Raw genomic sequence first — 12,272 nt, 5'->3', positions numbered from 1 at the left:
CCACTAAGTCGCTCATCCGTCATTCTGCAAAACTTTGCACGGAGCTGATAAAACTACATCCACACCATATCTCGAGCCCACCTTCTTCAAACCATGAGATATATTGGAAATATATATTTCCGGGCGTGACTGTGCTGGCACGCCACATGGACAAGTTAACTCGGGAAATAGCTGAAGCGTATTTTATTAGAAAAAATGGTGACGGATGCGTGAGCCAACCTTCGGTGGCCTTGCATGACAAAGAGTTTGCGCTTTTAGATAAGGGTTAGCCATTTTTGTACCTTCTCTTTATCAGAACATTCCCCACAATATGTCACGTTGCTCACGTGTGCTGTTCAAAGGTTGCCTGTTGTACATATTATCATGTGTGCTGCGAATAATAAAATTCAGTTGGTAGTCAGCGCTCGTGTTGTCCTCTTTGCCTTCCGTGCCTCGACTTTCGTCTGTTTCTTCTAGCACATTCGTGCTCGCGCTGCAGCCCTTATTATCATGTATTTGCATACCTTTACTATTTCGCCAAAATGGCCTATTTCTGCACACATTATACATTGCCTTCTGTAGCAATGTTTTGCTAAAGTTAAAGCCTTTAGAGATATGACTGAGGGATAAACCTATCCTATCTATAAATAGGCCTCTTCCAGCCCTATAGCCAAATTTTATCACCTTCGACACACAACAAAGAAAGGCAGTCAATTCATGTGTGCTTTGACCGTCCTCACGGCCAGCTGGAGTCCCCACTATCTGTCTGGCGGCTAGCCAATGTAAGTGTTTATCAAATTTAATTGGTCAGACTCATTCTAACAGTCTCAACTCACGAAGAGCAACAGTCGCACTCAGCAGAATAGTGGGCAAAGTAAGCGGCCAACGAACAAACACCCAGATAGCAGGGTGGTGAAGAAAGTAAACAGAGTTGGCTGCACGTATAAAATTGTGCCCTATACAACAGACAAAAAAAAAATTGCAGAACAATAACACATTACTAGCTAGAGCATCACCACCTCTTAACAAATAGTCTCAACTTTCAACATATAGTAAATTATTAGAAATAAAATGAAAACCTAAAAAGTAGTGATGGGAAACATTCAGTTTTTCTATCCATAAAGAAATGCACATAGCTTCATTAATATTTTTTTCAGAATTTGTTGGCTACAGATTCCTTCATATCCAGTGAATGTTTTGATAGAAGAGTTACTGGTTCAAGATAGTGTGTTTCAGAGATTCAAATTTCAAAGAAGAAAAAACAAACAATACAATCATTTCAAAATTATCCGGGCCTTCGCTCACAGCAATGCTAAGTTTATTAAAAAGACATGCAACACTGCACGAAGGATGTTGCCTTAATTTTCTCTCTTTTCGAATTACTCATGAAATTTTTGTGAGAGTGAGGATGAACCCTTTCTATACCACACTAAGGAGCAGTATGAAGCAATTAACAAATAGCTATGTCTAGTGGTGCCAAGTGCCCTCAGTAAATTCATGCAGATTAAAATTCTTTCACTTCGAACCACCCCTACAGTCGAGTACTGGTCCTAAATATTTTCATCAGTTTTTTTTAAGTCACCACCATTACCGCCAATGCTAGCAGATTTTAGGATTTATACATGTTAAAATTTTTACAACTGGTGCCTTGAAATGAAACTTGTAGTCTCACTACATTTTTACTCTCTATCCTATTCACAAATGAGCACAAAAGTGCTATATTCTCACCCACACATTTGTTTAAATTTGAGTGAGTAGAGCTCAATGAATTTTGAAATGTAAAAAAAAAAATCAGGTAGGGCCTCTCTCTCACACCGTCAAACTTCATAGCATTCCAAAGAATAACAAATGCCATGGCACGTGCAACCGACTTCTATGATGTGCACAGCAGAAAAAAATATACCTGTGCCATGTCTTCAGAACAAATGTCACATAGTAGCAAGACAAGACTGTTTTATGAAACAGCTCCAATTTAACACTGCAGCTGCCAGCATTTCTACCGTGGGAAGGTGCGCTCTCTGCACAAGGAGCACCAAATAATAGGGGCAGACAATTATACACAACGTGAATTGAAATAATCCCACTAATTAAAATATTGTCTACTGTACTGGCTAAAATAAAAACAGACCTTGTTTTTCTTATTAAGCTGAGATATATATTTTTATTTCTTGACAACATTGCAAAAAATGAATTTTTGCATCTCACCTGACAAAAAAAGTGAAGATGCATATGATCCCCATCACGTGAATCTTTACTGATGAATGCATTTAATTGTCTTTATAGTTGTGTTAAAGTGCAGCACACTTTTAATACCTTTTCAAACATAAAATGTGTAGATATGCCTTTGTTAGTACTGGCAGAACAAAGGTGGGGTGGTGAAGCCACCTTCGCTTGATGTATGCTGATAATCCGATGCTGGTGAGTGCAATGTCAAAGTCATTAGCCGAGGGCCTAGTGGCACCTGCTGACCAGTTGGAAAGGTACAAGGAGCGCCTCGCTTGCAAGGCAGTAAGGGGGCTTCATACGACAACAAGCATTCGGAAAACTTTTTTACCAGCTTTTTATATTCAAAAATGATTGAAAATGCCCCAGCGAAGGTGGTTAACCACAGTTGCACTGACTCCTACGAAAGCCACACGTTGAATGTAATAAACAATTTCCGAGGAGTGCTATTAGCATCGCTACAGGGTCTCAGCATTGCTGGAGGAGGGACTCTTCCTTAACTTTTTTGGTGCCTTCTCAAATAAACAATTACTGCACACAAAATATATACGTGCTTTTGGAATCAACCGCTATAGCTTTAAACGCGACCCAGAGGTGGCTCTTCATTGGGCCATATAACACTGGGACAAGAAAAATCGATTGTCAGTCTCTTTAATCAAACCAACCCACCTAGTCTCTAAACTCTAGAAAATTACAACTTGCGTCTGTACTAATTCTACATTACTCTTCTTTTTTATCCCCAGCTTTACACACAACATACTGGATAGATTGAATGAACTTGGTGTCTTCATACAATATACTGTGCTAGAAAACACAAGCTTTTACACAGTTTTAAGGCCCTACAGAGTAAAGGAATATGGTTTGTGCATATGGTACAATGTGGGAAAGCAAAGAGAAATCTAATAATCCAACAGTCCTTCATGTCATTCTGTCACAACTACGCATGTTATTAAATGATTACCAACTAACAATTGAGAAAAAAGTTAATGCCGGAGGTGTCATTTGACAAAACCACACCCTGGTTATGAACATAAGATGATTAATGGATAAGAAAACTTTTTGTTAGACATGGCTAAACAAAGGTAACAAATCATTTAACCATATGGTGTAGTAGCGCAAATTCGACGGGGACGAAGAGGACAAGAAAACACGACAATTACAGTTGTTCTCTTCGCCCCCGTCGAATTTGCGCTACTACACCATATGGTTAAATGATGTCTCACCAACTAGCCCAGCTCTCAACCCTACTAAAAGGTAACAAATATAAAGCCAAGGAAGGCTTGGTGCTTGTTATTTGTAGCTTTTAATTGAGGTACAGTATTTATTACATAAAGGACAATGAGACTGTCAAAGAAAACTTGCTGCCAGTATGGATCAAACCCACAACCTTCACAAAGGTTCTGGGTTCCCAGTTTTGGCAAGGTGTTTTCTTGTCCTTTTTTTGTGGAATCAAAATATTGCAGCAAGGATACAACAAAGGCACTGAGCTCAGCGATCCAGTATCATACCCACTAGGTCAGGTGCCCTAGCCTAATGATATGTGCCAACTGTTCACACAAAATAGTTCATGCGTAAAAAAAGACAAGAAATAGCAGACACATCAAGCACGACAACAAGGTGTGTGATGCTGCTGTGTTGCTGAAACTCATGAAGTTCGACATGTACAGAGGCAACTGTATGTATAACAATAATCAGTAACAGTACGCATTTAACCAAGGGAGCCTTGCACGTCCATGAAGATGTTTTGCCGTGATGAGTTATATTTTCTCAAATGTATTCATTCTCTTCATGCCAGAACCACAGGTTCACTTTACAAGCTTAATTATTAACGTAGCCATAGTCATATCTGGTTTCCCTTGCACAAAGAAGCAGTAAAAACATGACGAAGGCTCTTGCTCAAGACTGACGGTTCCGCGGCGCGGTCGTGCCGACTGATTTTCCGTTGCTTACGGTCATTCTTATCCTAGCCTTATCACAAAAGTTAACTCCGCTCATTACGCGCTACGAGGAACCTACGTAAATATTTCAAAGAAGTACTGCATCTGCGATGTTTCAGACAAGTCTAGCGCATCGAAATTTTCGTGTTTGGGTAACCTTCGTCCTTTCCTGTTCGATTGGCGATAGAGCCCGGACTTTATAACGTGTCATTCGATCAGCAAAACACGATAGAGAACACAGGCGATAGTGCGATAAAGAAGGAAAGCTGCAAACCCTTCCCGGAGTCAAAGTCAGCTGCACCGAGAGCCGGCGTACTACATGGAAGGGCCATCACGTAGAGACAGAAATAATAATAATAATAAAAAGAGTTGTAAGGTATTTTTCAGTCGCGCCGCTGTTATAGCTCGCTGGGCATCCCCCTATCTGCGATCCAGAAAACAACGAGCAAAAGCGATAAGAAGCAACTTTGTTTTCTAATTATCAACTTCAACGCCGAGATCTCGCTTTATGATGTGACCTAGTTAAATTGAAGTAGATGATCCTAGGTTTCATAACCCGCAAGCGCGCTCAGATGCCGCAGTGTGGATACAATTACAGTAGTTCCGTAGGGCAGAATTTCTACCTTAATAATCATCAAAGTGTTTCCACGCAACGGTTCATCAATCATGGGCCGACATCGCGCGCGCGCGAAAGTAACCCCTCGCGATTGTTAAAAAAAAAAAAAAACATTCCTATTTGTGGACTATGCAGCGCCACTTAGGGGGGGGGGGGCAGCGAAGAAACACGATAAGTTTGATGATCGCGCAATAAAAATTCAGTGAATCAGAATTAGTCGCCATTTGGCAGAAGTATAGAAGACGGTCACACAATGACGCGCGACGGGGAGCGATGAAGTGGAGAACGTCTTACCAGACCGTCTCTCACGCGAGCCGAGATGCCGGTACACCCCGCGTTTCACGGCACATTCGGCGCGAGTGTCATATCACTATGCGCGTTGAACGTGACGCCACTCCATATGCTCACAGAACATCCACGTATGCGGCCGATCCCATCTCTCCTATTGACAGCGCCATTTTTAAAATCCGCAAAAACCGTTCCACATGACAACCACAGTACCGCACTAAAATAAACAAATAAAAAACCTAAACAATTTTTGTACAAAGAAGTACAATTTCAAATTGTTATAATTTTTTTAATCAAAAGAATTAGGCAATTTGATAGTTTAATTTCGAAACTGACACTACGGTTTCCTGGCTACGCAGTAGCAGAACTAGCAGAACTATGCAGGGAAAGGCGTGTGTAAGTTGGTATTTTCTTACCAAAAATCTGATTTTCTCTGTTGTTTAGAAGTGCTGAGCGTCGTATAGCTAATGACTTCGGTGCCGCAACTTGAACCTAAGGTTTAATTGATCGTTAGCGTTACCCCTGTTCCAATTTTGCACACCTGCGCTACGCTTCTGGCAGACGACGCATGTTTGTTCCGCCGAAGTCTGCGCTAACTAACGCTAGATGTTAAGTAATTCGCGGTACTAAGCAGCGGTGACCGAACAAGCAACATCGCTGTATGTTCGCAATCAAATCAGCCGTGTTACCCCGAGCACTGCCTGCTATATCAATGCGTCCTTTATCGGCTGGTCTCGTTGCATCAACTGTTCGAGATACCCACATAGTTTGGTTTCATAATGAGCCCGGTGTTCCACCCCGTGGTTACGCTTCTGGTTGTTTGTTAGAGAGAATTTGGTGCTGTAACTCGAGTCGCTAAAATGTGGCGTAATTCTGAAGCGCCGGTGATCCAGCTCACAATAATTAGGTTGGCAGTTCAGTGGGATGTTTTTATTGATGAACAAAACAGCTCTCCTTCAACCCTTGTATTCTAATCCATTTTTATTTTAGATTAGTGGTAGGGAGTGAAGCGACTGTTAATAATGTATATTAGTATCAATGCCTCCTCTGTAACTTTTTAGAGGAGGCACTAATACCGATCTGACATTGAATTGTGTGGATTAAATTGGCTTGTAGTTTAGAGTTTGATAGCTGAAGCCAACGTTACTAGTTTGGCTGAAGCTGTGTAGCGAATGTATATCTACAATTGAGGAAAGTTAATTCGTAGGCTATTCTCCTTTGTGTATGTTAACTGTTGAACTATCGTTATACATTGCAACAAAAATTGATTTATCATGTTGTCAAGCATTGTTACGTGAAAACAGTATTGCTTAGATTGATTTCGGAGTGATACCGTATTGTGATGTGTGCATTAACATATTTTGCATCAGTGTGATTTTAATGTAATGTGGGACCTTCCCACTGCTACTATGTATTTACTTTGTAATCAGTCAATGTCTAAGCTTCATATTTATGTTATGATTGTTGTTCCTGCTAGAATTCTGTAAGAATTCCACGTTTTTTTTCTAACACATTACAGGTATATTTTGTGCGCTGGTATTGATCTTTTCATTTATTTTTTGTTTTTTAATGTACACCCCCCCATGCAATGCCCTCCCTTAAGTGTATTATGAATAAATAAAATAAATCAATCAAAAGGCACGCGGTGGCAAATATCTTGGCTCTAGTAGTATAGCGCGACTACAATACTACACCTTGGTACATCTGCAAAATGACATCAAACATTAAGTTACAGAGCACATACAACACTATCTGAACTTTTTGAACCCTCATTTCATCTGGGTGACGTAAAAAGTGGATGCCACCACCAGAGTTCAGACATGTCAGGGGCGTCGCATTTCAAAACCACCATATGATTATGAGTTCAAAAGACAACAGAAAAGGGAAGATAAAAGTTTGTGATGAAAAAAAATCTGTGATTGGGTTGTTTGCTTGAGCTGACGTTTTGACAAGTGAACTTGCCTTCTTCAAAGCTAATTCAGTTTATAGCCGTGCCCCGCCACAGTGGTCTATTGGCTAAGGTTCTAGCCTGCTGACCCGCAGGTTGCAGGATGTTTTGCATTTCGATAGAGGCGAAAATGCTGGAGGCCCGGGTGCTCAGGTTTGGGTGCACGTTAAAGGACCCCAGGGGTTCGAAATTTCCGAGCCCTCCACTACGGCGCCTCTCAATCATATGGTGGATTTGGGACGTTAAACCCCACATATCGATAGTTTATAGCCATCGAGAAGACAAGTCCACTTGTCAAAATGTGGCTCGATCACACAACCGTTGTTTATGAATTTTTCGCACATGATTATCAGGCACGCTGTTGCGGAGGGCTCCGAACACTTTGACCATCTGGTGTTATTTAACGTGCACTGACATCACACAGTACACAGGTCTCTACCATATCGTCTTTGTCAAATTTTGACCGCAGTGCCTGGGATCGAACCCGCGACCTATGGTTCAGCTGCCAAGAACCATAGAGGTCAGACAGTCAATGCATAATATTTAGATGGAGGCTATGCTTGTTTTTTAAATTGAATTTTTCGAAATCGGAATAACTGCTCCCAGATAGCTTAAGTGTAGCCTCCGAGCTTGATTACATAAACCAGTGTGCATTACTCGCACAAAAATTGTAGTACATATGGCGAATCAATGATTCACTCACAAACTTTTTAATTAGTTACTTCAAGATGCATACCCCAGTTTACAAACTGCAGGTAGGCAAGGCAGCAAGGCATATACATTTATGATGTGTTGTCAGGATGAAACCAGTAACCAGTATTGAGATATTCACTCTCAAAATATTTAGAGAAATGTAGTGTTCTAGTTCGTTTTTGCTTTAATACACAACATTGCATTTTTCAAAAACAACTTGGAAATCACTTCCCCTGTCCTTGTAAGTATTCATGCTGACACAACAGCACTGTTTCAGCATTTTCTGTCAAACAAGGCATCGAATCCACACCAAAACTGAGTAAAGTGCATGCCTCAAAATGTAAATTACTCATACAAGGAGCTCTTTTGACTATCATAATGAAAGATTTGTTTTAATGAAACATACCAGCAAGAAAAAAAGTAACCATTGTGCATTGAATTCAATGACTTGAGGCCTGCATCTGCTACATTTAATTAGAAATATAGTAAAGTGTTGCAATCTCCTTCAGATTTTACACATCTAGAATCCACTGTATCGAACACTGTTATGAGTACGACCTGTTTAATGAAAAGCGTGTCAATATGTGCGTTTCCAACTTGTAGCACCATTTGTGCATTATATTTTTATCTTGCGTAATCGGATTCAAAATCACTAAAAGGCCCATGCAAAGTTTATGACAGGTAATTGATTTTAAAGGCTTCTTATTAACTCTGTTATTCAACACAGACAAAAACGAGTGAAAGACAGGATGGACACAGTCTTCACTTGTCTTCATCCATGTCAAATGGCACAGTTAAGTTTTTGAAATTATTGTAAACCAACTAATCCGGCTTGGTGCCTTACAACAAATCCAGGCTCTGACATTGGTTGGCTGCTTGTTGTAGTTAAGGTGAGGTAAACATAAGATTTCATTCTAAAGAGGTATATTTGGGAGGGGGGGGGGGGGGTTTAACAAGAGTCTGTAGCATCACATGTTTATGTTGTACCATTTGGGGTCGCAGCGCTGTATTGTCATGTGCGGGGCTTTACAAATGAAATTTGACTTTAGAGGAAGCGAGGAGAATGACTATTGCACTGAAAAGCTTTTTTTTTTTTCAGAGTTCCTCAGAAATATAATTGGCCCCTTGCAACGTGAGAGTGATAAGGAGAATATATCTTGCACAGTAGAATGTACGAGCAGCTAGCAACAGTGGCACAATGCTGAAAGCAACTGCAGTAGAGGTTCTGCTTGGTGCCTTATTTCTCACACAGCTGTTCAACCTTTTTGTCCATGGTTGAGCAGTCTGCGGGTTCATAGATACTTTGCTGATAACCTAATTCATCAATAACTTGCTGTTTTCTTAACTATTTAATTAATATGGGACAGAAATTGGTTAGTTATTATAGGTCTTTTATAATATTGCTATGCGCCAGTGCATGGAGACGAAGAAGAAGACAAGCGCGAGCTCCGCAATGCCATTGAATGTATGAATTACTGCACCATCGTTCAATAGCAGGTTCAGAATTGGATGTTTTGTGTAAAGCCTCTGCTATGTTCAAGCCTTCTTTTTTTAATGTGTAGTATGGCTTGTAAATACGGTACAGAGGGTAGGGGGTCAAAAGTTGACTGGCCACAATCCTATGTATTTCAATGAAAGCGTGGCTTGCCAACTTTTGACCAGCCCTGTACTTTATAAGTTGCCTATAGTGTGCCATTCTGTACTGCTTAATAGCCATTTGAGTGTAACAAAATGAAATATAAAGGCTAATGTGTGTAGAGCAGCATCTTTTTTTGTTGCTTCATTTATCCTTTCAGGCAGCAACATCTGGATGTATACCTTCTAATCAACATTTGTAAGCTGCGCTGTTCCTACATGACCGGTGTACCAATGTGGCAACAAGAAAGTTCCTCTACCTTTGATATTATGAAAATATACGCCTCTGGGAATCTAAATGTGATTAAAATAACCTCGTCACTGCCAGATTTTTTTAAATGACGTTTGATCATATATATATAGTGTTGCATAAAGGCTAGTTTCTTATTTTTCTTCTATATCATAATTCGTTAGCAGTTTACAAATTCTCTTTATCTGTCAAGACATAAAGAGTCTTACCTGACTCACTCTATGAATGCCCTGTCAAGGCAAAGCAAGAGGGAAGCTCGGTACTGTCAGAAATTTCATTTCGAGGCACTGTGTATTTAGCTGACATCTACATGTATTGTGTAATGAGTATGAAGTATACATGTATTTCCATAAGTTATCGGTCTCACCAACTTTTAAAGGAACACTAAAGTCAAATAAGAATTCACGTCAGAGTGAAAGTTCAATGTATGATGACGTCTAAAACAGCAATATTATCAACAGCAGTGCCCTACTTACTGTGAAATTAAAATGATTGCACAAGATTACATGCATCGCAGTAGGACATTCTCAAAATAATCCAGATGATGTCAGACAAACCACCTATAATTAATCTCTAGTAATCAAACTAGCTGCACTAAATGAAGAACCTTCTGTGCATTAAGAGATGGAATAAAATGCTGCTTGTTCGTTTCTATTAGATTCATCAAAAAAAGAACCACTGGATGTTACTCTGAGAAATGGCGCGAGTGGTTCAAAAATTCCATTTTTGTCTGGTTTAACTGGACAGGTCGTGCCATCTAGCAGGGCCCAGTTGAACGCCTGCCATCTCAGAGCCAATGGCAGGAAATTGATCAATGGCCGTTGTTGCTGCTGTGGCTCCCGCTACTTTCTTTCAGCTGCTACTATAGTGTCGGCGGCCGTGCATTAAAGCCGGAGAACGTTGTGCAAGGCAGCAGTGACATTAGACATTCTGATGAGCCTGGTAATTTGAAGAGCGCTAACCCGATACGGACCACTAAAATGAGATTTTATTTCAAAATAAGCCCTTCCTTGGCAAGAAAGTAACACTATGAGGTTTCTGGACTGCTATTTCAACAGTCATCGTCGACTTAAGAGTTGCCTTTAGTGCCCCTTTAATTGCAATAGAAAGAAAACATTTGCAACTTTTTATTATAATCTCTCTTCACATTATCATATTTTTCAGAGCCCTGAACTAACATTTTATGCCCTTCGAAAAATAGTTTGAACTTTTCTATGCAATATGTCCTTGGACTGAATCCGTTTCTCACCATCAGCAGCAGTTTCTTTGCCTTGAAGATCTTTCTGTCAGCTTAAAGAACGGTTGCAGTCACTTGGCCTCAGGTCTTAGCTATAAGGCTGGTGACCAATCTTCTCTAAGCTGCAGACTTTCGCTGCCGCCTCTCCATTGCTCGCCATGGAAACTGGATTGTGATGAAGCATGCAGAAGTCACGATGAAAATTCCTCACTTTATTTTCTTTATTGCATGACACATTTTGTGTGATGTCATGCGCCGAGTTGAAACTCATATTGTCACCCGCACGTAGTGGGTTAAAGGCAAAAGCGGCTCTCAAGAAAGAAGATCGCGTGTTACTTCTCTGCTCGAGAGCCAGCCACGACTGACGCATTGTCCAGAAGCTAGGTACTCGGTGGTTTAATAAACCCTCCAGTACTTTTGAATTATCATGACAAACTGGTAGAGGTGCTGGGTAGTCCATGGATGCTGCAGACCCACCCAGGGAGCCATGCTACATCAATCCTGATCTGTCCACCGATAACCAGACTGCGCTGTGAGCGCTCTTGTTTGAGTTCAGGTCTTGCTTCTCAAGTTCCTCAGAGATCCGCCAGACATCCATCACTCAACACAGGATCATCACGTACGAGGACGCACGCCCAATACACCGGTACCCTTATCACGTGACGACTAAAGAAAGTGATGTGATACGTACGCAAGTCATCGAGATGCTTAACGATGGCGTTATCGAACCATACAACAGCCCGTGGTAATCTCTAGCTTTTCTTGTCAAAAAGAAGGACGGGTCACTACACTTCTGCGTTGACTAACAAAACCTTAACAGTGGGACCAAAAAGGATGTGTACCCGCTGTCGCATATCGACAATTCGCTGGATAGACTTCATCGTGCCCATTATTTCACTTCTCTCAATCTCAAAAGAGGGTACTGGCTAATTGAGGTAGATCAGCAAGACCACGAGAAAACAGCCTCCGTGACTCCAGGCAACCTATACCAATTTTGAGTACTTCCTTTTGGCTTGTGTTCAGCACCGGCAACTTTCCAGCGAATGATGGACACTCTCTTCACAGGGCTCAAGTAGCAGACTTGTCTTGTCTACCTTGAGGATGTGGTGGTTTTTTCTGCCACGTTTGAGCAGCACCTTCACTGCCTGCACAGTCTGCCGCAGGCTATCTGATCGGCAGACTAAAGCCACATGTGCCACTTCCGCTATGAGGAATTCAAATTTCTTGGACATGTTGTTAGCGCCGAAGGGGTCCCGCCCGATCCAGACAAGCTTGCCACTGTTGCCAAATTACCACCTCCTGTCGATGAGACAGCCGTCCGGCCCTTCTTTGGTTTGTGCGCCTTCATGGCTTTTCACTGATAGCAGAACTCCTGACTCGTCTCACGAGGGACAACACGCCGTTTGTCTGGGAAAACGAGCAACAAGCAGCTTTTGATGAGATGCGACAGCGCATGCAATCAGTGC

The 12,272-nt window shown here is 41.2% G+C and overlaps 2 protein-coding genes across 7 annotated transcripts in view; one reads left to right on the top strand and one right to left on the bottom strand.

The window, feature by feature from the left end:
* Positions 1 to 5,213, bottom strand: part of LOC119160963 (rab-like protein 6) — a 164,900-nt gene extending 159,687 nt beyond the window's left edge. For all 4 annotated transcript variants that reach the window (XM_075880243.1, XM_037413247.2, XM_037413248.2 and 1 more), the window contains exon 1: positions 5,050 to 5,213. The gene's annotated coding sequence lies outside the window, so the exon portion shown is untranslated. The remainder of the gene's footprint in view (positions 1 to 5,049) is intronic.
* A 109-nt stretch (positions 5,214 to 5,322) lies between these two features.
* Surf1 (surfeit locus protein 1) overlaps positions 5,323 to 12,272 on the top strand; it is a 54,922-nt gene continuing 47,972 nt past the window's right edge. For 2 of the 3 annotated variants that reach the window (XM_037413246.2, XM_075880246.1), the window contains exon 1: positions 5,323 to 5,439. In XM_037413246.2, the coding sequence (XP_037269143.1) occupies positions 5,422 to 5,439 (18 nt within the window). In that variant the 5' untranslated portion in view covers positions 5,323 to 5,421. Of the gene's footprint in view, positions 5,440 to 10,487; positions 10,512 to 12,272 lie in introns of those variants that run through there. The other variant, XM_075880245.1, reaches the window with a different exon arrangement.

Source organism: Rhipicephalus microplus, chromosome X (assembly GCF_043290135.1).
Source record: "Rhipicephalus microplus isolate Deutch F79 chromosome X, USDA_Rmic, whole genome shotgun sequence".
In the NCBI taxonomy this organism is placed as follows: domain Eukaryota; kingdom Metazoa; phylum Arthropoda; class Arachnida; order Ixodida; family Ixodidae; genus Rhipicephalus; species Rhipicephalus microplus.
Note: the sequence above shows the minus strand (reverse complement) of the source record. Positions and strands in the feature narration are given on the sequence as shown.